This window comes from Micropterus dolomieu, linkage group LG17 (assembly GCF_021292245.1).
Source record: "Micropterus dolomieu isolate WLL.071019.BEF.003 ecotype Adirondacks linkage group LG17, ASM2129224v1, whole genome shotgun sequence".
Taxonomy (NCBI): Eukaryota; Metazoa; Chordata; class Actinopteri; order Centrarchiformes; family Centrarchidae; genus Micropterus; species Micropterus dolomieu.
The window spans coordinates 16,162,807-16,187,572 of record NC_060166.1 but is presented as its reverse complement, the minus strand read 5'-3'; the positions used below and the strand labels follow the sequence as shown (position 1 = coordinate 16,187,572).

The following is a 24,766-nucleotide window of genomic DNA, read 5'->3' as shown; positions in this document are numbered from 1 at the left end:
CACCTCCTCTCATCTTGCCAGAGTCTTGCGCTGGCAGCTTGGAACATGGACCACCTGCCGATGTTGATTCTAGGTAAAGGAAGCCAGCAGCAGGATACAGTGTGAAGGTTTTATAGCCTGCTGCAGTGACCCACAACAAGACTCGGTCATTATCAGATGTCACACACACACACCACACAACCGTGTGTGTATGTGTTTACACAGAAACTTATGGCATTGCTTTGGCCCCACAGGGATTTTAGAGCCACGATTTCCTTCCTTTTCTTAGTAAAACCTGATCATATGGTAACACTGAGGTTTGGAATGTGTCATCTGTCAGATGTTACTGTTTTCAAGCTTGTAAGAGAAGGCAGAGTAAGGAACGTTTGGGGCCGGTGGGTTGAATGGAAGTCAGTGTAAAGTTGTAGCTGCAGGAGAAACCTTTTATATTTCACTAATGGGCAAATGTATTTCAGTGTCATAGTCAGATTATTCTAATCAACTGATTTTATATATATATATAATGAAAGTATCTTTATGGCATATGTGAATTTATGTAGCATGTGTGCATTGGCAGGAGAGATGGAGCACCAACTGGTGTTCTGAGTTAATCGGATAATTTATCACCGTTTATGAAACCCCACAAAGAATATTTTATCGTTTTTAAACAGCCGCTACTTGAAATAGACACGCGAGGAACCGCGACATGCATGCAGTTGTCGGCAGCACGGCGAAAACTCTGCACAAGACCAGTGAATGGCAGGCGAAAATGGTCAAGTTTGGCTTTGGCTCAGCAGTCGCCGTGCACAAAACACACATGATTCGACTATCAGTCGACTATAGGCAGGACTTGACAATTCTGATTCGACTTTGTAAATCCTTAGTCGTGGATAGCCCTAGTAGGTAGGTAATTAAGTTATTATTTACATTAGGACTCAACTAACATGCACTAAAAGTGCCTTTAAAAAGCAAACACCTAACTCTTTCCAAAAACAGTCAGCACCACACTCAGCAGAAGCATATGTCTAACATGGGGTTACCAGGGGGAGGGCAATTGCAATTTTGGTGGTTTGATCCCTGGCTTTTCCTGCTCATATGTCTAAGTGTTCTTGAGCAAGAGATTGAACCCCAAATTCCTCCTGGTGAGCATGGTAGCTCCTCCGCCATCTGTGCATGTATGAATTGTAAAGTGCTTTGCTTTAGAGGTATCTATAAGGCATAAGCTGACTTAGTAGTCAAATATAGCCTTGATGAGATTTTGAAATGACAGAAAAACACTGACACTGCTTATCCAGCAAGGGTATATACCGTAAAGTGAAATGTTTATTCATACCTCACTCTCCATTCAGCCCGCCATGTTATGTAAAATATATTTATGTACAAAATACATTCAGTTTCACCTTTTCACAAGAACAACAATAGCAATTTACAGTATAATACAAGAGAACTAAAAAAAGATTAGTTTGTGTAAACATTGTCCTCAGTTTGTTTTATCAAATAAAAAAAGCGTTGTCAATCCCACATTACAAATATAATAGTTTCACTCTTATTACTTTACTCAGTATCAAAAAAGAAGACACAATTTATTACCCTAAAATTAAATGAGAACGGCTGACAAAAAACAAACACTAAGAACATGAATGACCAATGTAAACACACAAGTATGGAAATAGAACGTCTAAAAATGCTTTTAATGCTTTCACAAATTCAAGAAAATTGTGGCAATAAAATAATAAGTTGCCACAAATCATTTAGTTTGAAGCTATTTCCATAGTCACTGGTTGACCATGCTTGAAATGAAAGCAAGTACAGCAGATTTCTCGAACGGGTATTATATACATCATGTGTTGTATTGCACATTACATGACAACACATTATTAAAACATTAGTATGGTACTCCTGCTTTCAGTTGTAATGAGGATTGGTGACAATCTTCAACTTTGATCAATTGTACCTACTGCAGACAACAAAGGTAGAAAAGCAAAATTTTTAATCACATTAATGTTAACTGCACTTGTAATTTCTGTACAAATCTAGATAGAAAGAGAAATTATTGCTCTAAAACATACATCACTCTACAGTTTTAAAATAATCTCTTGTAATTGTGTGTGACCTCTTAATTTCTCTCTGTGTGTGGCTGTCACCAGCTCAGAACCCCTTCACTTTAACAATAGATGCTTTGTCTTTCTTGCAGTCTAATTAAGTCTTTGGTAAAAGCTGCTTGTTGTCTAAGCTGAATGTACTTTCTTCGTGTGTGTGTGTGTGTGTGTGTGTGTGTGTGTGTGTGTTCAAAAGGTTAGGTTACAAAAATAAACTTCAATCTCTCACAGCATTGGCTTTCTTTCTTTTAAACATGTCCAGTAAAGTTCATTGCAACATTAGCGTTCATGGTAATAGAAATGGAGACGATGGAGAAAATAACCATCTTGATAATAATAAAAGAATAAAAAATTAACTGTAGGGACAAAGATGACAATGATGATATAAGTAGTTGTAAGTTGTTCTCCTCAGTTTTAGCATGAAAGCTCATTACGATGATGCTGATGATAATTCCCACTAAGAACAGTAGGAATCTGTTAGTTGATGAACTGAGCACCTCCATGTGGCACCATCTCCGTTGCTCCCCACGCCACCATGTTCCCCCTCTGCTCACAGCCCCGGCCATCCCGCAAAGCCAGCTCGGAAATCTCCTCCTCTGACAGCACCCTGTCCCACATGTTCACTCCTGTCATCTTCCCCACGAACGCCAGCTTGGGATCGAACCCTTCTTCAAACCCTGGCACCCCGCTGCTGTCAGACTGAGGGCAGCAGCTGTTCTTTTCCTGTCCAAGCTGGAGTGAGCCTCCATCGGGTAAAACATGTCCCTCAGCCACTCCGGGTGTGGAGGCCAGCTTTTTCCCATCTACCCACAGGGACGCCAGGCCCTGCTCAGACGACCAAGCCCCACACAAGTGGATCCACTCTGATATGCCTCCGGGGCTCACCACACCCTTTGCCTCCACCAGGTGAGCCTCCCCTCCGATGGTGAAGAGCGCAGAGGTTTGGCCGAGCAGCAGCTGGATCTCATATGGATTGCGGCGGTTTCCATATGAGAACAGCACGGTTTTGTTGGAGACAGTGGTCGGCTTCATCCACATGCAGACAGTGAAGGAGGAGACGGAGAGAGGGACATCTGGTGTGATTGAGGTGTAGATTCGACGGGAACGCATGGGGAAGAGAAGTGCCATCTCGCAACCTAAATAGCAAGGAAGATATGATAGTGTTCAGTGTCAGTAGATGAGGATTGTTTCATATGTAACTTCAGGTTGCCGCTGTGAGCAATCTAGTATGTCCATTATTAAGATATGTGACTGATGACGTTCTCCTTTAGAGTGCAGTTTTTGTTACTCATCAAATGTTTCCTTCAGTATTGGCGATAGATTATAGAAGTCACCGACTTCTCAGTAGAATTTTTAACAGTATAATAGTTTAATTCTCAATTAAGCACTAGTAAGGATATGGATCACATTCAGGGCTAAAATAGTTTACAGGTAAAACATTGCTGGTCATTCAACCCTGCCCTTATGCAGATGGTCAACATAACATAACACAGTCAATCCAAAGAACTTGCCAAAGACAAATAAAATGCATGAAGTTGAAAGTAAAAAGCAAGATTTTAAACTTTGTAAGTAACAGAGAGTCAGTAAAGAGCTGAAGGAACCCGGGTGAACCATGTAAAATAAAGATGTATCTCGTGCAACCAAAGTAAAGACTTAGAGGAGTCAAACGTGATTCCAAGTTGATTGAAACTGGATCTAAACATTCATGCTGGATCAACTTTACAGAAAAGGACAAGGTGCAGTAATGAGGGTGCTTTGATTTTCAGGACCATACACGATCATTTCAATGTTATTATTATTCAACTAGAGAAAGGTCTGAGCCCGCCAACATTTGATATCCCCAAGGTTGTTATAGTTTGCATTTTATGTTTGTTCAGCTTTAAAAGGATATATAGTTGGGTGTGAAAAGAGATTTTGTATTTTTGATTATGATGTGGCCTGGCAAGAGCTGATAAATAGAGAAAAGAATTGGGCCCGAAATTAAACCTTGGGGGACTCCACATGAAATGAATGTTGAGAAAGAGCTCAATCTAAAGCTACAGCTTGATAAATCTCACTAGACTCTGTCTTATACCTTTCTAATAGTAGGACCGATGCATGGGGAGATTTGACTGAAATGCATTCATGCATTTTATTGGAATATATTGCTGCTTAATATGGATAAATGTCGTTAAAATGGATAAAAAATTCTTGTTTAGCCATAAGCTGCCCTCTCCCCAGTGTGACCACACTAGATGCACTTGAAGATACATTTAGGTGGCAGTATTAGATATGAAAGTCTGGTGGAATAAAACCAACCAGTCCAAGTTAAGTTCACATTCAGGTGATGACATCATGAATGAGTATTTTTTCCTGCACCACCAACTCACACACACACACACACACACACACACACACCCACCCATGCACACACACTCACACACCTCCCAGTATAGGTCATCTGGTTCATCGGTTTGTGCTGCTTCATTTCATTCTTTTCCCACTTCTCCTCTCTTTTTAATCATTCAAACATCCTCTCATACGTCTCAAACACTCCCATTCAATCTCACTCTGCATTGTGAAACCTGCTTTTGTTGGTTAATCTTTTGGTATTTAAAACACAGGGAGAAGCTGTGTGTGGTATTTGTGTTGCCCTTTGAGCGGGGCCTTTCCGGGCAATTTATTCTCCATTACATAATGCAGAGTAAATGCATTTTGTGCTGATGAGCTCTGTTGGAGGTATCGTAGACTGGAGCGTGTGTGTGCAAACATTACACACATTTAGTTCACGATGTGGAAAGCTGTTGCTTATCGTCCTATCCTGCATCCTTTATTTTTCCATTCTTCTTTTGAGTTTTCTCTTCATCGTTTTAATTCTCCATTAGTCTCTTATTTTCCTCTCTCCTTTCTCTCTCTAGATCTTAGTCTGCCCTCCCTCCCTTCCTCCTCTTTCTCTCTCTCAGTTAACTCACAGTTAGCGGACACACTGCATACCCAACAGGAGATCCCAAATATTGATGTTACATTTGTTTCAGGTTTCTGCCACTCAAAAATAATGTTAAAGTGTGTGTGTGTGTGTGTGTGTGTGTGTGTGTGTGTGTGTGTGTGGTGTGTGTGTGTGTGTGTGTGTGTGTGGTGTGTGGTGTGTGTGTGTGTGTGTGTGTGTGTTCATGACGGTTTCCATCTGTTTCTGCTTTCCCAGGGTGCTTTGGTGTGGTTTTTGTTGCAGCTGGCTAATGATTACACCTCTTTCTGCCCTGTATGTAGGCCAGCTTCTGGACTCTAAAGGTGTGTGTGTGTTAGATGAGTAATAAATAACCTATCCTGTTTTCTGTTGTTGTTTTTTTTCAGTTTTTATTTGATTAATTCTAGGAAATGAAGTTATCTAACTGATGTGAGTGGTGCCTTTTGTAGGATAAAAACGTGGTCCAAGTTCACTTACTCACACTTAGTCACTCTAAGTTAAGTTAATTTGTTATTAGTCAGTGTTTAATTCAAGGATGGAGAATAAACCAGATGCTGTAATGTCTTAAATCTGAGAAGAATTTGTGTTCAGTCAGTCCAGCAAGAGTTTTATGTTATGCTTTTATTTTTTTCATGCATGTATTAGCTACTATTATTATCTTCATCAACATCTAAAAGTGTCTGTGTGATTGAAGTATCTGTCAATGAAAATGCCTGAGCTGAGAGTTTGGCCCAGAGTTTTTTCTTGTGTGATGACTCACCAAAAGGATTTCATGATGAATGTCAAACAAACCAAAAGTGAGCATTACGTGGCTGACCAATACCTGCCCAATAACCAGCCTGGAGACAGACAGAGGAAGTGGAAAAGGTATTTAGGAGAAACACAAGCTGCATGATTAGTTGTTGGATGTTCAGAAGAAAAGCCTGACAGAAGGGTCTCTCATTCTTTCATTTGAGGCATGACCTGAAAGTGAGAAAGGTGAAAACAAATACAAAGAAGCAGAAAGCAACAGGTAAAGACAGACACAGAGAGTGCCGATGATAAAATGGATATCTTACCTGCGGGTAGGTATCTTTGCCTCGATGACCTCAGCACCTCCTCCAGTTCCACCCTCGTCTGTTGCAGCGCAGTGAGCACCTCTTCTAAAACCCTTCTAAAATCTTGTGATGTCACCTCTTGCTCCTGGTGCCCAGCCCCTCCAACGTCTGGAATCTCAGATCCTGTCTTTGAATTCATCCCATCTCCTGGCCTGCCGAAGCAACTGGTCTCCATCTTGGCGAACCGGGAAGCTTGTGTTCGTGCTGCTGTGAGGAGCTGCTGTAGCATGGCCTCCAGATGGTCTGAATTTCCAACAGAATTCCCAGCAGCAGGAGAAGTCTGATCTCTGAGTTTGAGGCTTTCTCTGAGGCGGCTCTCAAGCTGAAAGGCCATCCTTCTTCCCGCTGTCTCCACTGCAACCCCACAGGAGCCACCATACTGGGCCACAAATCTGACCAAAAAGGACCAATGTAAAAGAGTTAACCTTTGGCTCCCAATTCACTCATAAAACCATCGAAATGAAAATTAATTAGAGCTGAAGCGATTTGTCAAGTAATTGAGTAGGCAATTGAAGAAATTACTGGCGAAAAGTTTGAAAATGAGCTACTTTGGAATTGGCCACTGTGGCCCAGGAGGTAGAGCAGGTTTGATCCCTGTCTCCTGCATTTGCACTTCAGGGTTCTAAAATTTAAAGCATGAACTCTGGATGATATAAAGTTGACAGATTAATACGTTTTTGAGAGCATTTTCACACTGAAATACTGAATTTGTATTGGGATCTGAGATGATGAACGGGTAACTGATTTTTAAGTTTCAATCCTGACCTTCTAATATCATAAATGAGTTGCTCAATTCACATTATCAGCTTAACTATCATGAAAGCCCATTTCCTCTCATTTGATATCATAATTACTCGTACCTCTGACCACCTTCGTTCAACCAACCTGAGCATTTCTCCGCGCAGTGACCCCATCTCCACCTTGATGATGTCATCTGCATACTGAAGCAGCATATTCTCCCTCATCTGACTGTTCTCCAGCATCGAGAAGATTTTGTCCCATTTGGTCAGGTCTGGAGAACTGCAGGGGGCTGGGCTTGGTGTGGCTGGAGAGATGGATGGTAAAAAGAGGGGGAGAGAAAAGAGAAATGTTAAGATCGCTAACAGAAGATGAAATTATTGGGTTTTCCAAAGCATGTATGTAGAGGAGGATTTCTTTTTAGATAGAACAGGGATTTTCACAGTATGACACTAACAGTTGACTCTAATATAGAAAATATAATATGAATGGGTTTTGTCACTCCTAGCATTATTCTTTATTTTACTTCAATTTGGGGAAATAAAATCATTAGAACTACAATTCCCATAATGGTTTTGGAACTGTAATCAGGAAGTATAGTGTTGCCAAGTAGTAATAGCTAGCAACAACTAAAAACTTTTTAGCTTGTATTTGTTCACATATTGGTAAAGGGGCACCATTAAAAGTATGCTGAATTAGCTATGAGCAGTTCCTATTTGCAAAATATCCATGGATGTACAGACAACTATCGCTGGATTACTTACATACTGAAGAAAACTTGAAAAGGTGATGATTCTCAGGCAAGTTCTGGAGACATTAGGAGTGTCTTTATGGATTTATGGACATTTATTTACTTATTTATTTATACTGAATCAAAGAGCATGTGGACCATATCCTTGAGACAAAAGTCATACTCCTTAGCAGCATCCTTAGTAAGTACTTAAATGACTTTCACCTCATGAAATATTTCTGCCTCACAGGAGTCCATGATTTAAGCACTGCTCCGTCATCATGTTCATATTCTGCTCTTCATAAAACGAGAGCAATGGAAAAGTGTATTTGTCCCACAGAGTTTAAAAAGGCTTAACTTGCTCAGTTATTTTCCAGACGCTGGGGCAGGTGTGGCTTCAAAGAGAGCAAGAAGGAAATATCTTTAAATTTTATCAGATGTGCTGAGATAGAACTATTACTATGCCCATGATCTCGCCAGCTTTGACAGGAACTCTGGGCCATAATTGTAAGGAGGACCACAGGATAAGGAAAATACGTTTGAGTCTGTTGGAAAGAAAACTGTTAATGCTGCAAGATGAGGATGTCTTCTTTAGCCGCAGACATAGTGGAGGGCAGTTGAACAGCAGGTAAAATGAAGAGTACAGGTGGGGGGAAAAGAGGAAGTTGTTATGGGAGAGATAAGAACGTGAGAAAGAAACTGGACAATTGACTCATAAACTACTCTTTCCAGAAAGATCATCTGGCTTCCTGCTTGAATGAGAAGGAAGGAAAAGGAAAGTTTCTTTCACACTAAAAAGGAAAGGGAAGATCTGCAGAGAGTAGGGGAGAGATAACAACAGAGAGAAACTTAGAGATAGGGAGATAAAGCAAAACTAGGGTGTAAAGCAATCCCAATCCGGGAGCCAGAATATGTGTCAGACACACTGTGCTGATTAACGTCTGGGCCTCTCAAAGTCTGTTTATACCTGCGAATGTATTCTAGAGGGGCATTATCAGAGGACTGCGGGAATCATTAGGCTAAGGTCACAGGTTTATAAAGGATTTAGATGAATCTGGACATAAGTAGAGTGTAAAAGAACCCGAGATATTAGTTTAAGCCTTTCTCATACTTTTGACCTACTGAGTTTGAGGACTCATGAAGTCTTTCCTGTTATTTTGAATTGGTTACTACTTATATATAAGAGAGATTACTACCTGTTTAGTTGTTTTACACCTTATGTTAATTAGATTTACTTTTGATTTACTTTTGAGAAATTCAGAGTTTTGAGCAGGTCAGAAGCGATGATCTGTGTCTTCCACCAGGCTTTGACGTCTCTCTGCGTCACACACCTGCATACAGACTGCACTGCCCTCACATGATTTGACTTTTCCTCCTGAATCCAGCAAGTAAATTGTGAATTTGAATGTCTTTCTTTTGTCCTTCTTGCACCCACCTTTTCTTGCCTTGGCAGGCTAATCTACCCTTAGCGCTGTAATTCATGTGCTTGTATTTCACTATTCCTAGTCATTTGTTCAAGTCTTTAACATTTTTCCCTTCAGTCAGGGTTAATCACATCACAGGCTGTTGGTGCTGCAATTATACCTCCTGCCAGCTTTTAAAACAACAAACAAGCCGAAATGAAAGCTGCGAGGGGCCCGTTGCACGCACACAAACACATTGTGCTCACACTTTCTCCATGTGCACACTTGAACAGATTATTTTCTCTCACAAACGGTGATGATGCTTTCCCAAACAGCTGAGAGAAGAGATTCATAATGATATACTGTAGTGTGCCTGCGATTTGGGGCCAGTCATTCATGCTGTAATATGTGTCGGTTCCGGTAAGCAGCTGGAAAAGCCCTCTGATTAAGCGGCCTCAGCATGTTCTTTGATGCTGCTCGTCTCATACATAAACTCCGTCTCTGTCTCTCAGTCTGTATACTGTACATACTCTGGTCCTTGCTTCCTCTGCGCTCGGTCTCTTCTTCTGTCTATCTCTGCATTTAAAGATGCCTTTTAGTACATAAAATACAAAGTACTCATCTAACTCTACTTTTTCTATACTATAACTACAGTTACTTAATGCTTTCACTCTTTTTCTCCTCAGTCTCTCAGTTGTTGTGTGCTCTGTCATCTTATAGTAATATCATTGCTGTCGTACTTCTTAAATCATAACTGCTCTGCACTTTTTGTCAGTTTTAAGGGCTCAGCTCAGACACAGTATATTTATATTTTATTATGCTGTATTTTCAATCACACAACCCCATGCATGAATCCTACAAAAAATCAATATCACGCTCCATAATTCAATTATATTGCAACCAAAGCCATCTGAGAATCTTAATCAGATAAATCTTTGCACACACACACACACACATACACACACATGCACAGTATAACACTTACGTTCTCCCGTGTCTCCCCCTGTGATTTCATTGAAGTAGGTTTCTGAGTAGTTGACATCAATATCATCCTCATATGCAAGAACCAGACACATACACGCCGACAGCACACACACTGCCTGGGGGAGCCTCCACCGAAACATACTGCTGCTGCTGCTGCTGACCGAGTGTGTGAGGATGAATGAGTGTGTCTGGTAAGTTTCTGCTCCTCTGCCTATCTGCTTGTTGGGTAAGTGCTGTGAGAGAAGGTTACTGTCAGGTTGGCTGTGTGTGTTTTGTTTGTCTCTGCTGCTTCTCGCTGTCTGTCTCACTTACTACAGCGCTGCAGGTCCACCACTCTCCTTTTCAACCCCTCACTCTCTCATACTGTATTTGTCCCTCCCCCTAATGCCTCCCCACCTCTCTCTCTCTCTCTCCTTTTTCATTAAATGCTGAGCAATCTTTCGCATGAAGCTCAAAAGTGAAGAGCACTCCAGCCACACAGAACTGTACTACTACTTTACTTTACTTTAATCTTAAAGGATACATTTGGTTGATTCCAACGTGGGTCTAATTTTTGTAGTTTTGCGAATAATCAGTTAGGATAACTCTCCACAATCAATGCTGAGATGTGGGAACATAGCTACAGAAAAGTCTGACAGGGCTCAGGCTATCAGACAGGTTTAAACCCAAAAATTAGCACACCCATGACTCAATACTTTATTGCCATGCAACTAAGTTGCTTGGAATTTGGTGCAGTGTGCTCATTAACACACAGAAGTGTTGAAGTGAAGAAGTATAAAAAAATAAGAAGAAAAATACTCCCCCATCCTTCTTTAACCATACACACACACAAGCATACCATCTTAAAAGATATAAGTTAAATAAAGATAAAATTTTTAAAGTAGAGTGCCAGTGCTGTAGGACATGCTGCAAGTCAGGACAGTCAGTGGAGTGGGCTTGAGGATCCATTTAGTAGATAGTCGTGCAGTCGGTGCTATTGAGGAAGCGGGTTGTTTTGGATTAAATGGCTCTCAGTATTTTCCCTGAGAGGAGAGTCACCAGATTGGTTTTATCTTCCAAATCAGTTTAGCTTATATGGGTTTTTTGATCTGCCTGGTCATGTGACTGTTTGCGATCATTTCCCTATCTGTCTCCTTTTTGCTTTCCTCCAGGGATCCATTTCACCAAGTTTACAACATGCAACTTGCGATTTGCATCTTGAAATAATTTCCTCTTGTCTTCATTTGGACAAGTTTCACAATTTAAAATAAACTTCATACCTGTGACCCATGCATGTGGATGCATGGAATTTGTAAGCGATCTTTTGTGGAACCGCTGCCACCACCTGCAATTTGCATGTAAGCAGTGCTCACAAATCTCTTTTTTGAAATGGGCCCCATATCTCTGTGATGACTGCCTTCGTATTACCAAAAAAAACCCCAAAACAATTGCCAATCCTACAAAGGTAAGATCCAAGTTGTAATAAACTGGAATAATTCTTCAACCCTAAAACTAGTCCTTATACTACTTCTACCTCCTGAAAAGGTCATTAATGAGCACTGTCCCTGTCAAATAAACAAATAAATTAAATGAAAGGAAATGAATGAAAGGAAAAGGGAGTTCTTGCCTTTGTCGCCAAGTGCTTGCTCATGGTGGGAATTGTTGGGTCTCTGTAATAATACTATAAAGAGTATGGTCTACCTACTCTATATGAAGTGTGCAATGGGATAACGTTTGTTATGAATTTGCGCTATATAAATAAAACTAAATTGAAATTAATTGAATTAACTCTAAACCCTTCCCCAAAAATGTATGATCCATTCTCTGATCTGAACCTGTTGTTACACAAAATGATACATTAAAACACATGAGGAATTTCCTTTGAAGAAAGGTATGAAAAATTTCTCTAAATTTCCATCCTTGTGAAAACATGTGGCTCTCACAAATATAGAAGTGAAAAAGCAGTGCTCAGCGGTGAGTAATGCGTCGTTGGAGGTAGCCTGTATGTCGTAATCAGATATAACTGCAGCTCCTGCGACTCTTATTGAGAACGAGAAAGAGAGAGAGGGGGAAAGAGGTAATGGACAGAGGAGAAAGCAAGGAACATAAACTTTCCTGATTTTTGCCCCATGCAGAGATTGTGTGTGTGTGTGTGTGTGTGTGTGCTGAGGGAAGTTTGAATGGAACCCAGACATCAGGGGTTTCTAAATGGGTTTATTGTTCTCCTGCTTTCCTCTGTTTGTTCATTTATTTATTTGTCAGCCTCACCGTGTGTGTGTGCATATTTGTGTGAATATACTGTATTTGTGTGCATTTGTATAGTGTGAGTGTGTGACTGTATATATTGTGTGTGTTTTAAAGGGCATGGAAATAATCACTTCCTCTTGAGGTTTTAGGATTTTCCCCTTCTCCCACTCTCACCTCATTCCCCCTCCCCCCATCGTTCTGTTTGCCTGTGTCTCTCTTTCATTGTGTCTGTTTTCCCTCCCTCAAATATCTACTGAAACACACACTTGTTCACTTGTTATCTGGGTGAAACAGCCTTTTCATTCAGACAGAGAGAGAGAGGGAGTTGTGCGAGAAAAAGGGACAAGTAACTGCTTCGGAAGAACATGATATTGCTTTTACCAGTGTATTAAAGCGTTTACGTTTTGAGTTGTTGAGTTGTTGTGTGTTTTATGTTTTTTCATTCAGAAGCTGCACAGATTTGTTCGGGTTCATATAATAAATACTGAGTATTCATATGAACAGTTGCTGAGAAGCCAAAGAAAATAGTGCATCTACCAAGTACACTAAGACATCAACTGAACATCTCAAAGAAAAAGACTTTAAAGTAACCATAGCAGAAGCTAAAAATCTTGTACTGACTGGCAAAAGTTGAATTGAATGTGCAAATAGAACAAGAATGATTTTGAATGATGAGAAAGAATGATATTGAGAGAGTAATAAGGCACTTTTGTGCTTTTTAAAAAGAAATACTTTGAATTGTGAATTAAGTGAGAATGTGTGTTTGTTGATTTAAAATATAGCCTTCAAAATATAGACAATGTACTGAGAGGATCCAATTACATCACATATATAAAGTAAAAGTATAAGGCTCATTAATGAAAGATGGGTTGCAAGTTCTTACAGTATTATGCAATATTGAGGTATTTAGTAGGTAAATGTTTTTGTCCCCTATTTTTTGTCATCCATTTACTTTTTTGAACAACTTTATTTTGGTTGTGAAGAATTTATGATGCAGAAGTGTACTTCAATGCAACATGACGTCACTTTTAGCCACAGAGGGCAGTCTTTCATGCTTTTATTAAGCTACTATTCTTTTGCAAAGGTCATTGTAATTTTTAACCTCTTGTCCCCGCTGACAATAAGATTAATTTCCTGGAAAGACTGTATAACCATGCTGGTCAGTCCTTATCTTCATAGGCCACAATTTAAAAAGTTGCAAAAACATTGAATAGAGAGCAAGAGAGGACAGACATGTGTCTCATAACTCAAAACACAGAAACTAGCAGTGAAAGCCTGATGGAAGCATGGTCTCTAATCATTCAATTGATACCACATTGAAGTCTGTAGATCAAATAGCAACTGAGCTGTTAGTCCTGGAATTTTGGCGAAACATCAGTGAAAAATGTTGTGCCGCCCAAGGGAAAACAAACTTATCATTTCTGCCACGGTTTGACACTCTATGACTTGAATTTAATTGGACAAAAAGCTGAGAGACATGCTGACTAGACTTAAAACTGCATTTATGCCCCCAAAAAATTGGAATTAAAAAACTTTTTTAGCTGACAAAGAAAGCCTAACTTTTTTATATGTTATTTAACATAAGAAGGCACTAAAACAGAGTGGTGTGTGGATGTAATGCCTTATCATGGAGAGAGGTAGAGTCAGAGGCAAACGAATGTAATGTTTAAAGAAAGAAATTTAAAAAGGCACACAACTGGTGTGGGTATTTCCACAGTATGTGTGTGCATGTGTGCAGTGTAAATGTTTCCACCTGAGGTGGGAATTAAGCCAACTGGAAACACATCATACATGTTGATCACATCACTTCAGTGTGTGCGCAGGTACGTTATGCATGTTGTTGGATAAATGTGACTTATTCTGAAGAAATCATGGATAAAAAATAATTTCCTAGATTTTTTTTGGACTTTAGTCTTACAGTATTGAAGATTGAGGAACAAATGCGTAGTTACTTTGCAAGACTCAAAACCTCATCATGTATCCATAATTCATCAGAAAAATAAGTCTTGCTTCCTATTTTTTCACCATTAAAACAAATATGCAATGTTTTTACTTTGAGATGAGTACTTTGAATTGTTTCACTGTCACTACAGGGAGGACTGTACGTTGCAAAACAATGTCAGTAAAGCTTCATCAAATGATTGATGAAAGAAGCTAAGAGAGATACAGTTGTGTCCACTGGAGATGTTACGTTTACCTTCATGTTCTCACTTTTAACACAGAACACAGATAAAAAGCAATCATACATACAGAAAAATGTAATTCTGCCAATATTAAGATGGACATTGCTATACTCACATCATTCTGTTACACATGAACTGTTGCGGAAGGGGCTTTAGCGTTACAAGATATAGCATGTTGTTGATTCTTGAGATGGATAGATGGACATAAAAAGTGTTTGACTCTAGCAAAGTGTGGATTGTACCTCTGCTCCTGTCATGTAACCATGAAGGTGACTAAATTTAATAGTTTCTGATGTTAAAACATACCTTAACTATAGGGACTTAACTATAGACAAATGTCTATAGTTTAAGTATGACCTTTAAGTAAAATACTTTACACCAAGGGATATCATATCCTTTGATATAAAGCATGCAGCTGACTCAGCAGTTAATGAAAGAAGTGTTGAGGAATGTGACTCACTGATGAGTCTTGGATTAAGTGGTAATGATGAGGAAGTCAGAATGGATGGGACATTTTGCCTGTATGGGGAGAAATTATCTAGATGAAAGGGGAGGATAGTCATTGAGTTTGAACTTTGCAAGAGAACCTGTCAGTGTGTATGAATATAGATCTGTGAGTTTTACTGGCGCACATCTGGTCTGCTGTTATGGTGTACACTTTATGATTTACCTATGAAATATTTTCATGCATGAAACATTTTGAGTCATGTGTTCACGTGATGGAAATGCTTAGTCTTTCTTTACACCCCCTGCAACTGGATCCCTTTCAGAGAGCTGAGAAGTCATGTTTCAGTTGGTGCTGAATACTTTTTATACTGCGTTGCAGGGGGGATATTTTGTTCATGCGACAAAAATGCACAGAATCCTAAAGCTATGGGCTTTCTGGGTGAGGTTTGACTCCCATCTCTTACATTTTGATGTGACTCTTTCTCCCTGCCCCCACCCACCTGAGGTTATTGGAGCTGTGTGATATATGACTTTCGGGACATACGTACATACACGAAGTCAGAGTTGGAAGCTAGAGAAAACACATTTAAGTTGTAAAGCTATCCAAAAACGTCCCTCTGGATATCATTTGTGCTGATCTCTGCATTTATGTCCTGCACTATAACCTCCCTTGCATAAGAGTTCAATGTTTAGGAGTTTCTTTTGGAAAGTTATGTGCATTGCTGGATATGAACGTAATGTTCCTCTCTTTGTCCAAAACAAATCTGCAGCAATAGTCGATTAATTTATTAGCTAATCGACAAACAACAGGAACATTTTGATAACTGACTAGTTGTTTGAGAAGTTTTACAAGCAAAAATGATTCCAGCTTCTTAAATGTGAAATATTTTCAATATTAATAAAATAAACAGAATGTTTGGGTTGCTCGTGCCATGGCTTTATGAATTGTTGGTCTGTTGGTTGGGCTGTTGGTCAGTCTCTCTGTCCACCACTTTGGTTTGGACTGAAGTATCTATTAAACTATTAGATGGATTGCATGAAATTTTCCATTCAGGGTTCCCATATGACGAATCCTAATAACTTTCGTGAACCTGTGACTTTTCATTTAGCACCACCCTCTGGTGAAAATTTAAAATTTGTCCAATAGTTTTATTTTTGACCAAATGCCTGCAAAACTGATGACGTCCTCATTAGCCTCGACTGTCCTTTGGGTTTATTGCTAATTAGCTAATTATTGCTTTTCTGGTTGCTTAAATGTTAGCAAGCTAACTAACTAAGACAACTAACTAAATGTGTTTGGGTGTTTTTTGTTTCTTTCTTTGCGTTTTGTTTTAAAAATAATTTCTTTTGACTTTTATATAGCCACTTTTATATACTACAGGAAATAGGGCTGCGTGTGAGATGTGTAACACCTTGTTTTTGCTCTACAGTATGTGCTATCCCTTCTCTCAGTTTAAATGTATCTTGATCCACTTGGTTGTTGGTCTCATAGACTTTGGGGTCTAACATGTCATTGAAAACTCAAATATGCATTTGCATCTTTAATTCATATCTCAGAAAGATACTTTGATTTAGATGCGCTGTTCTCAGCGCTGTTACAGATACTTTCACTTTATGGTTTTGTCATTGCTGTGGGATATAATGGCCTTTTTACCAGAGGCATATCTATAGCAAAGGCACAGAAAAATTATTTTTCCCATGACTCAGACTGTATTAGGGCCCTCTTAGGGGCTTCAGGGAGATATATTGCACAGACATTTTAATATAGTAGGGACAAAGAAAGAATATTACTGTTAGATAGCCAATAGCTGTATTAAAGTCATTTTTTATTCACAGTTAAGTATCTCTCCAGAATTGGTAATTGCATTTTTTGACTCACCTTGGGATTCTAATGTGACATTTGGAAAACAGCACAGCAAAAGAAGGCCATCATGTCCTCTCCTGCCTCTTCACATAAAGTTAACAATATGGATCAGTTAGTTCTCTGTTTTCTTGGAAAATGTCCGTGGAGCCTTTCAAAAATGTGGCCTTTGTGTGCTAAAGAACCAAAGGTCATTGCAGAATATTTTATCGAGATTTGTAAGTCATGAGGATGGGTTGGGTGTATGCTGGAATGAAGGTACGCACACTGTGGGAGTCAAATGAGGTGGTTTCACAAATTAAATATAGGTCAATAAGTGCATTTATTCAGTAATCAGAGTATATTCAGCTCAGGCTGTGTCTCACATGTACTGCCAGTGTGTTTAGATGTGGGTGAGTGTGCTCTAACAGGTAAGCTCTATAAATCTTAATCATTGTTTCTGTGCAGACTCTCGTCTCCTCCTGCCTTTTTACATTCCTCTGAACAGACCTGTAACTGCTACAACCTCAACTTCATGGTTATTACCAGCTCTCTCTTTCTGTACACATGCTGTAACTGTCTCTTTTTATGGTGATTTGTGTCCTAAGTGTAGATCATAAGTGTAGATATGTGAAACAGTATGATCTATGATTAAAGGGAAAAGAAGGGACATAAAGAGAGCCAGTGACCATCTCCTAAATATTTATGTGCACTCTTCTTCTCCTCCTCTGCCTTCGCACGGAACAGTCAGTCCTTTCTGTTGATCACTACCAGTTGTCTGTTCCAGCAAAAAGGGATTTATAGCTGTGGATCACCTTTTGTGGGGATTTTATCTAATATGACAAAAGCTTATCAAATGAGCTGCTAGTTGTTTGAAGCTTTATGTGTTCTGTAAATTTGATAAATACTGTAATTTTGCTTCAAGATGTCAAAGTTGTAACTTGAAATGAAATATTTAGCTGCATGTCAAAAATAAGTATAGTGCGACTATTAGATAGATAGAACATTAATGGTACCTAGTCAATGAATCCCAGTGATTCTGGTGGACTTTTAGCACTACCGTGATGTTTAAGTTTGTGTTTTTGAGTTGCATGTCTCCACAACTGCTGGATGGATTATCAAGACATTTGGTTCAGACATGCATGTACCAAATACCTGCAAAACTAATTACATCCCCATCAGCCTCAGCTGTACTTCACTAATTAGCGAATTGGCAAATCGTTAACAAGCTAAATGTTAAACTGAGAGGGTAAAAACACAGTAGACAATATATCTGCTAAACATCAGCATGTTTCATTTCTTGTTGATACACTATTGATTTATTTGTATAGCACATTTCAACAACAAGGCAATTCAAATTGCTTTACATTAAACATAAAAGCAACAAAAATACACATTAAAATATAATTTTGGTGAAATAGAAAATAAAAACAGGATTAAAAAATAATAATGATGAGCTTGCTAACAGATTTGGTCAAATTTGGCATGTAGCGAGATACCCACTTATTCTTATATAATCTGTTTCTGTTTCCTCTTGCAGAATAGATCAAGTTTATCTAACTGAATTTAATCATGACAGATTACAGTAGGTAAAGTTATGTCAGAAATCCCTACTCTGCCTTTTGGGTTCAGTAGAGCTCTTCTTGTTACTGTGTTCGTGTTTTAGCATTGACAAAATCTGATTAACAATCCTCCAGTCAATACTTCTTATTAAACATTCATCTCTTCTTCCATCTTACTGTCCTTGTCAGATCATGTAAGCAGTCAGTGTTCCGCACATAATTTTGTCCATGGTTTAAATCTGACAGAATCTGTGACATAAGCCTTTATTCTACACAATTTTTACAATAAACTTCAAAATGTTACTGTAGACAAACATTACATTTACAATATCCATTGTTGTCTTGCATTTGGTTCACTGCAGGACACAAAAGCCATTGTTTATAATCTTGAAATGTTACCAATAATGAACCTACCATTTGAAAACAAGAGTCTTTGTTCAGTGATGTGAATCATTTAAAGATGTTGCATACGTGAGTCAAAGGCTGTTGGGTAATGCTGTGGGTTTTGTTGGGCTGCATGCTGATCTACAGATGCCTTTATGTCCAGTCATGCGTCAGCACTGACAGCATTGACAGCAAATGGAGAAAGTTTTATTTACTGATCACAGATGTATGTTGTATCATGACTGGGGGTCGTGTGTTTTTTCTGAAGAAAATAACAGTTACAGTAAATATACATGATGTTACAGTACAGCTACACCACAAAGAGCTTAAAGGAAAATTCTGGTTTCATACAAGCAGTCAGACAATTGTACAATCTTTTACAAAGTCAGAGAGAAACCAAACTTTAGTTACACCCAGCTGAAACGAATGCAGTCTGATACAACAGTCCTGCGCATTTTACATGACAATGGACTCATGGTATCCTCGTCCACTGTTCACTCTGGGCACATTATCTTTTTTCTCTTTCTAAGTTTTCTGCTTTACAATATCCATACAGTGGTCGCCAAGTTTGTATTCAAGATTTGTTGCTGTACAGTTTTGAATTTGGCTGTGGTGGCTTACTGACAGCATCTCCGCCTCTCTCTCTTTCTCTCTGGCAGGTAACCACATGCTGTTAAGAGTGTTGCCCTCGGTCTACCCCAGACAACCAGATACAATCCACTGTCACATAGGCAGCCTCACTGCCATGATGTCACAGCTGGAGTCCCCAGAGCAACTACACCTGATCAGACTCATCCAAATGGTTGCAGAGCAACATCCACTTGTGAGTGTTTGTGAAGTTTTATGTTAGAAATGAAGCACCACGTACTGTGAGTAAATCAAACTATTTACTGTTCCGCCGGAAACTGTGTTGTGTTTTTATAACCACATGGGCCAAGGTATTTTATCCCACTTTATAACACTGTCATTTTCTCAGTGATCTAAATATAATAATTATATTTTGTTATTTTGTTTAAATCTTTTTGTTGGCAATGTCTTTGTCTGCCTTGGAATACTGTTTCAAGAAACCATGGCCTAGTAACACCTAAAACAAGCAGCCTTATTATTATTGACTGTTATTTGAAATAATGATGAAGTAGTTACAATACATCAAACCATGGGGGTATCTGAAAATAAAGCATTATCCAACAAAATCAGAACTGAGTCTCTGAGCCTGTGGCATAAGTTTATATTTAACTTGGCTGCTGCTTGCAATGAAGTATGTGTGTTGCTTTTTTTGGTAACATTTCTGCCTATGATTCAAGCTTAATCAGACCTTTGACCGTTCAACTTTGCCATATCCTGTAATGAGCTTATGTCGAAATTCCGAAAAAGCCACTGGAACGTAGATAGAAGTGGGGAAATGTGGAGTACACATTTCTCAGTAGGAATTCCCTTAATCCTGCATATTTTGGAGCAGAGCTGTTCAACTTGAGGGGAAAGTACCACATACCAGCACACAGAGAGGCAAAACCAGCCATCTGGAGTTATTCTAATCTCTATCTCCAACACAGTCACATAAAATATATTGAAATTACAAAATAACAATTTAATATGGGGTCAAACATCTTCTCCCTGAGGACCATATAATGTTTAATATTAATATGATTATTCTGAACAAGTTACTCATAAAGTAGCAGCAGGAGGGCTGGCAGTGATGGGCATTGTTAGTCAGATCCAGTCCAGTCTTGTGCGGTCCAATGTGACCAGTCCAGATAATGAGGAGGAACTGTTCATTCACTCAGTTTGTCCAGACAGTCTTATAGTCAAACTTTTGTGTATTTTTAGTCTGTTCATCGTGCTCCAAGGTAACTCCTCTCACCTCCAGCCTTCATTACAGACACATTAAGCCTCTGATGTTTGTTGGTTAGTGACAGAATTATCGCTATAAAGTGACTGTTGACAGAATTACCACTATAAATAAAGATAACAAATTATACTTTACCTTCCTTTCCTCTTCATCTTTGTTTTGTTCTTGCCTGTACAGATGTTGAGCCCTCAGGTGCCTGCACTAGTCAGTTACCTAGAAGACCAATCCCTAACTGAGGCCATACTGGGCGCGCTCATGGACGTGTCACAGGCCAGCCCTTCCTCACTGGTCAGCTTTCTGCCGGTGCTGAGGATCATGGGACAACAATGCCCTGCTTTCCTGGGTCACGTGGCCAAAATCCATGGTGCCGTGGGTATCATCAATGAGGTACAAATGAAGGTTTACATTTGTTTGCAGCAGCAATTTTCATTTTATACAGAAAATAGAAGCATGTGTTTCTGTTGCACTTTAGGTATGTTCAGACTGAAAGGCAGTTAGTCAGTGGAAAGACAGGAACGAATGTGAATAGACATGGGTTAATTCTAGCAAACTGACACATCCACCCAGGTTAAAAATGATAAATTTTTAATGAACACTACAATTCACCAAGTAACCACTGGAGACTCCATGATCCCAGCTAAGCAATAACCCTATAACAGTGTCCTTTTTAAATTATGCTTTGATAGCGGCTGGTGCTGAAATGGATCTCAGTCTTGACAGCAACAGTTACTCGCATAATCACTTCCTCTTGAGTGATTGTGCCTACAAAAAAAAGCGTGAGACAGTTTTTTGCAGCACTGCTTTATTTAGAGTTGAATAGAGAGCTTTTACTTTGAAAAGATCTGAAAGACATTCATAAGAGTCTGTGGATTGGTTGACACCTCTTAAAAAAAGCCGTCAGGAAACGAGATATTGGATTCCCCTGAATGAGAGCGCAGGACTTTCCTCTGCCTGGAGATGCTGGGGAAATGAAAATAAGTGTCCAGGTTGATGGATGTGGACCAATTGCCGGGACGCACACACTGGAGCACATGCTTTATTGTGAGCATATGAAACAGTCTCTTCATATTTAATTTGTTGAAGAGGGAAAAAAAAGATGTTCACACAAGGTGGGACCGAACACACAATTCTCCGATTGAAAGGCCTGTGCATGACTGGGCTAACCAGGCACTTACACTTACTTGCCGACCCCCTCACCTACAGCATTAATTACACAATGAAACAACATAACAGTGGCAGAGGGACTGCTAAATATTCAGCGCATACAACTCACCCGTTTCTAATATTCAATGGACAAAATTATAAACACTTTTGTTTATCCCCCATTCATCATGAGCTGACTTTCTCTGTGTACACAAATATTGTTCACAAATCTTTCAAAATCTGTGTTAGTGAGCACTTCTCCTTTGCCGAGATAATCCATCCACCTCACAGGTGTGGCATATCAAGATGCTGATCAGTTAGCACGGGTATTGCACAGGTGTGCCTTAGGCTGGCCACAATAAAAGGCCACTTGAAAATGTGCAGTTCCAACACACAGCACAATTCCACAGATGTCGCCAGTTTTAAGGGAGCGTGCAATTGGCATGCTGACTGAAGGAATGTCCACCAGAGCTGTTGCCCGTGAATTGAATGTTAATTTCTCTACCATAAGTCGTCTCCAAAGGCGTTTCAGAGAAACACATGATGAATGGCAAAAACAAAAGTGTCACGTTCATAATTTTGTTCAGTGTATAACAAACCTGAGTGATGACGATAACTCCGTTTCAACAATTCACTACCACATTGCAGGCTATAAGCCCTGTCCCCACAAGAGTACCCCGCCCGCATGGGCTTCTCTGATGTGCCCCTGCAAGTGTTCCCTGCTATCGCTGCTGCAGAGCTCCACTCTGCTCTGTAGTATATTTAATAATCCTGAACGTGTTGAGACATGAGAGTGGTGTCGATAACAATCAAGTGGAGTTCCTTGAAATCAGTCTTACTCTGAGACTCATAGACAGACCCTGTCACACAAAAGCAGACACAGGTGGTGTGTTGTCAGCTCTCTGCAGCAAATGTCAGACAGTCTGCATTCATGTAGAAATGGCATGAGAATAATGTTATGAATGTACCTGAAGTCTGCTTGGCAGTGGGTTTTCACACACACAAACACACACACACACACACACACACACATACTCGTTTGTTCCTCTATCCTCGTGGGGACATCTCTTTGACATAATGATTCCCCAGGCCCTTATCCTAACCTTAACGTTCACAACTACATGCCTAACCTAAACTCTTACTTTAAACCTTAAAACCACATCTTAACCCTCAAAAAGCAGTCTCTACTATTTGGACATTAATTTTTGTCCCCACAGTGGCACGGGTCCACATCGGTTAGTGTTCATTCAGGTGCAAGTCCCCACCAGGATATGAAAACATGAAACACACACAGAAACAGGCAGTAGTGATTATTTTAATGAGTAGGGAGGAATTGGCTGCACTCTCACATGACTTGTTCTCTGTTGTCCTTCCAAGTATAAAACACACTCACACACCAGACAGGCTGGTGGTTATCTGGAGGTCTAACACCTACACCAGTGTTCAGTTGCAGCGTCTGTCCTAAACAAACACATGCAGACTCCTTAGAGAGTTCTGTCTCTCTACTATAGATTGAAGAAACACAATGAACTGCTGTCCTGGTGCAGGAGAAAAAATATATAATTTGAAGGAACAGTTAAGGAGCGGCCATGTAAGCTATAACCTAGTGATGCAAGCAAAACACAATTTAAGAGAACATTAACCTCAAGAAGGGTACTTTTTTATACATGTGGGAAAACAGTATATCAGCTGTATTACAGAGGAGGAAATGTGTTCAAAAGGGACAATCTCATCTGAGCTACACTTGTGTGACAGAACTTTCTGTCTGGTATTGTAAGTATTTGCTGGCTGCATCATTTCTCAAAATACTAATACTGAAACTACATTTTTGGAAGACTTACAATATCAAAATTTGTTTCAGGGAGAGCCTATTTCCCAAACCTCTTGTGGAATGTCACGCATGTTTTAGAGCTCTCCCTGCTTGACACACCTGATTTAAATGATTAACTTTTTATCAGTCAGCTTTTATGACTAAATACCTGCAAAACTAATGAACTTCCCATCAGGCTAAGTTGTACTTTAGTAGTACAGTTTAGCTGTATTTTAGTGCTAATTAGCACATATTAGCAGTATGCTAACATGCTTAAATAAAATAGTAAACATTATACCTGCTGAACATCAGCATGTTGGCATTGTTATTGTGAGGATGATAGCATGTGTTAGCTTTTAACTCAAAGCACTGCAGTGCCAAAATGGAGTATTGACTTAATGCTGGATTTAAACGTTTGGTTTTGCACCAGGCAAAAGTGTTGTGATCCATGTCACCTAGAAAATACATTGGAAGCAAGCCGCTGCCATTAAACAGGTAAAAAATAAGGCTTGTATTTGTCCCATAAGGTTTGCGCTGAGAAGGCTGTGTGACCGAGTCATGGATTGTACAGTGCTCAGGTCAACATATAGCGCATGAGATAATTGTGTCACCTTGTTGTGCTGATGTAGTTAGTAATAAATGAATGTCCAAGCAACATTGTGCAATGAAGGGTAGGATGAAGTTACACTTTACAGTCTGTACAAGTCTGTAATGTGTGTGTGCAGAGTGATGAAGGTGACAGCAGGACAGGGTGAAAGCTCCCACGTCTCTCTTAAGACACTTTGAGGAAAATTTGTGCAAATTAAAGAGAGGGGGAAGTTTCACATGACTTTCTTTGGATGGTGCGTGCCCCTCCACACACACAGACACAGATAGACAAGGACACACACACACACACACACACACACACAGATTGTGGAGCTGGAAACTATAATTAAGTTTTCTATTACTCCTGGGCAAACGTCGTCTAAAAGGTCCCTTCCTCCTCATTCTTTATGTCGAAGAACCTGCCAAACCAGCTTCAGCGCAAACACACATGCACACAGTCGGTCAGACCTTAGTGTCCTCTCTTTCTTCACATTGGAACCATTTGGAAAATAACCCATGTTTTTCTGGGAAATGCCTCCACGGAGCCCTCCTGGTGATGGCAGTGGAGAGTACCCCCTGTGGGTTTGTGTTTGCACACACACTCACTTTCTCACTGGGGGGCATTTGTATTTGATGTGATTGCACAACACTCCCTCTGAATTCCTTTGCCTACTGAAGCCAGTTCGTCTATATGTTGTTTCGAGACTTATTGTGTGTTAAATCAGTATATATCATTATGTTCATACACTGAGAAAAAGTA

At 39.6% G+C, this 24,766-nt stretch overlaps 2 protein-coding genes across 6 annotated transcripts in view; one reads left to right on the top strand and one right to left on the bottom strand.

Annotated features, from left to right (window-relative positions):
* Positions 1 to 24,766, top strand: part of veph1 (ventricular zone expressed PH domain-containing 1) — a 77,318-nt gene that overhangs the window by 18,681 nt on the left and 33,871 nt on the right. For 4 of the 5 annotated variants that reach the window (XM_046074776.1, XM_046074777.1, XM_046074778.1 and 1 more), the window contains exons 5-6: positions 19,276 to 19,439; positions 20,643 to 20,852. In XM_046074776.1, coding sequence (XP_045930732.1) covers positions 19,276 to 19,439; positions 20,643 to 20,852 — 374 coding nt within the window. Of the gene's footprint in view, positions 1 to 5,259; positions 5,361 to 19,275; positions 19,440 to 20,642; positions 20,853 to 24,766 lie in introns of those variants that run through there. The other variant, XM_046074780.1, reaches the window with a different exon arrangement.
* ptx3a (pentraxin 3, long a) lies at positions 1,285 to 10,263 on the bottom strand. Its single transcript, XM_046074797.1, has 4 exons — positions 9,976 to 10,263; positions 7,005 to 7,164; positions 6,081 to 6,511; positions 1,285 to 3,214 (listed from the first exon to the last, which is right to left on the bottom strand). The coding sequence occupies exons 1-4, from the start codon at positions 10,112 to 10,114 to the stop codon at positions 2,556 to 2,558; spliced, it is 1,389 nt and encodes a 462-aa protein (XP_045930753.1). The 5' UTR covers positions 10,115 to 10,263; the 3' UTR covers positions 1,285 to 2,555.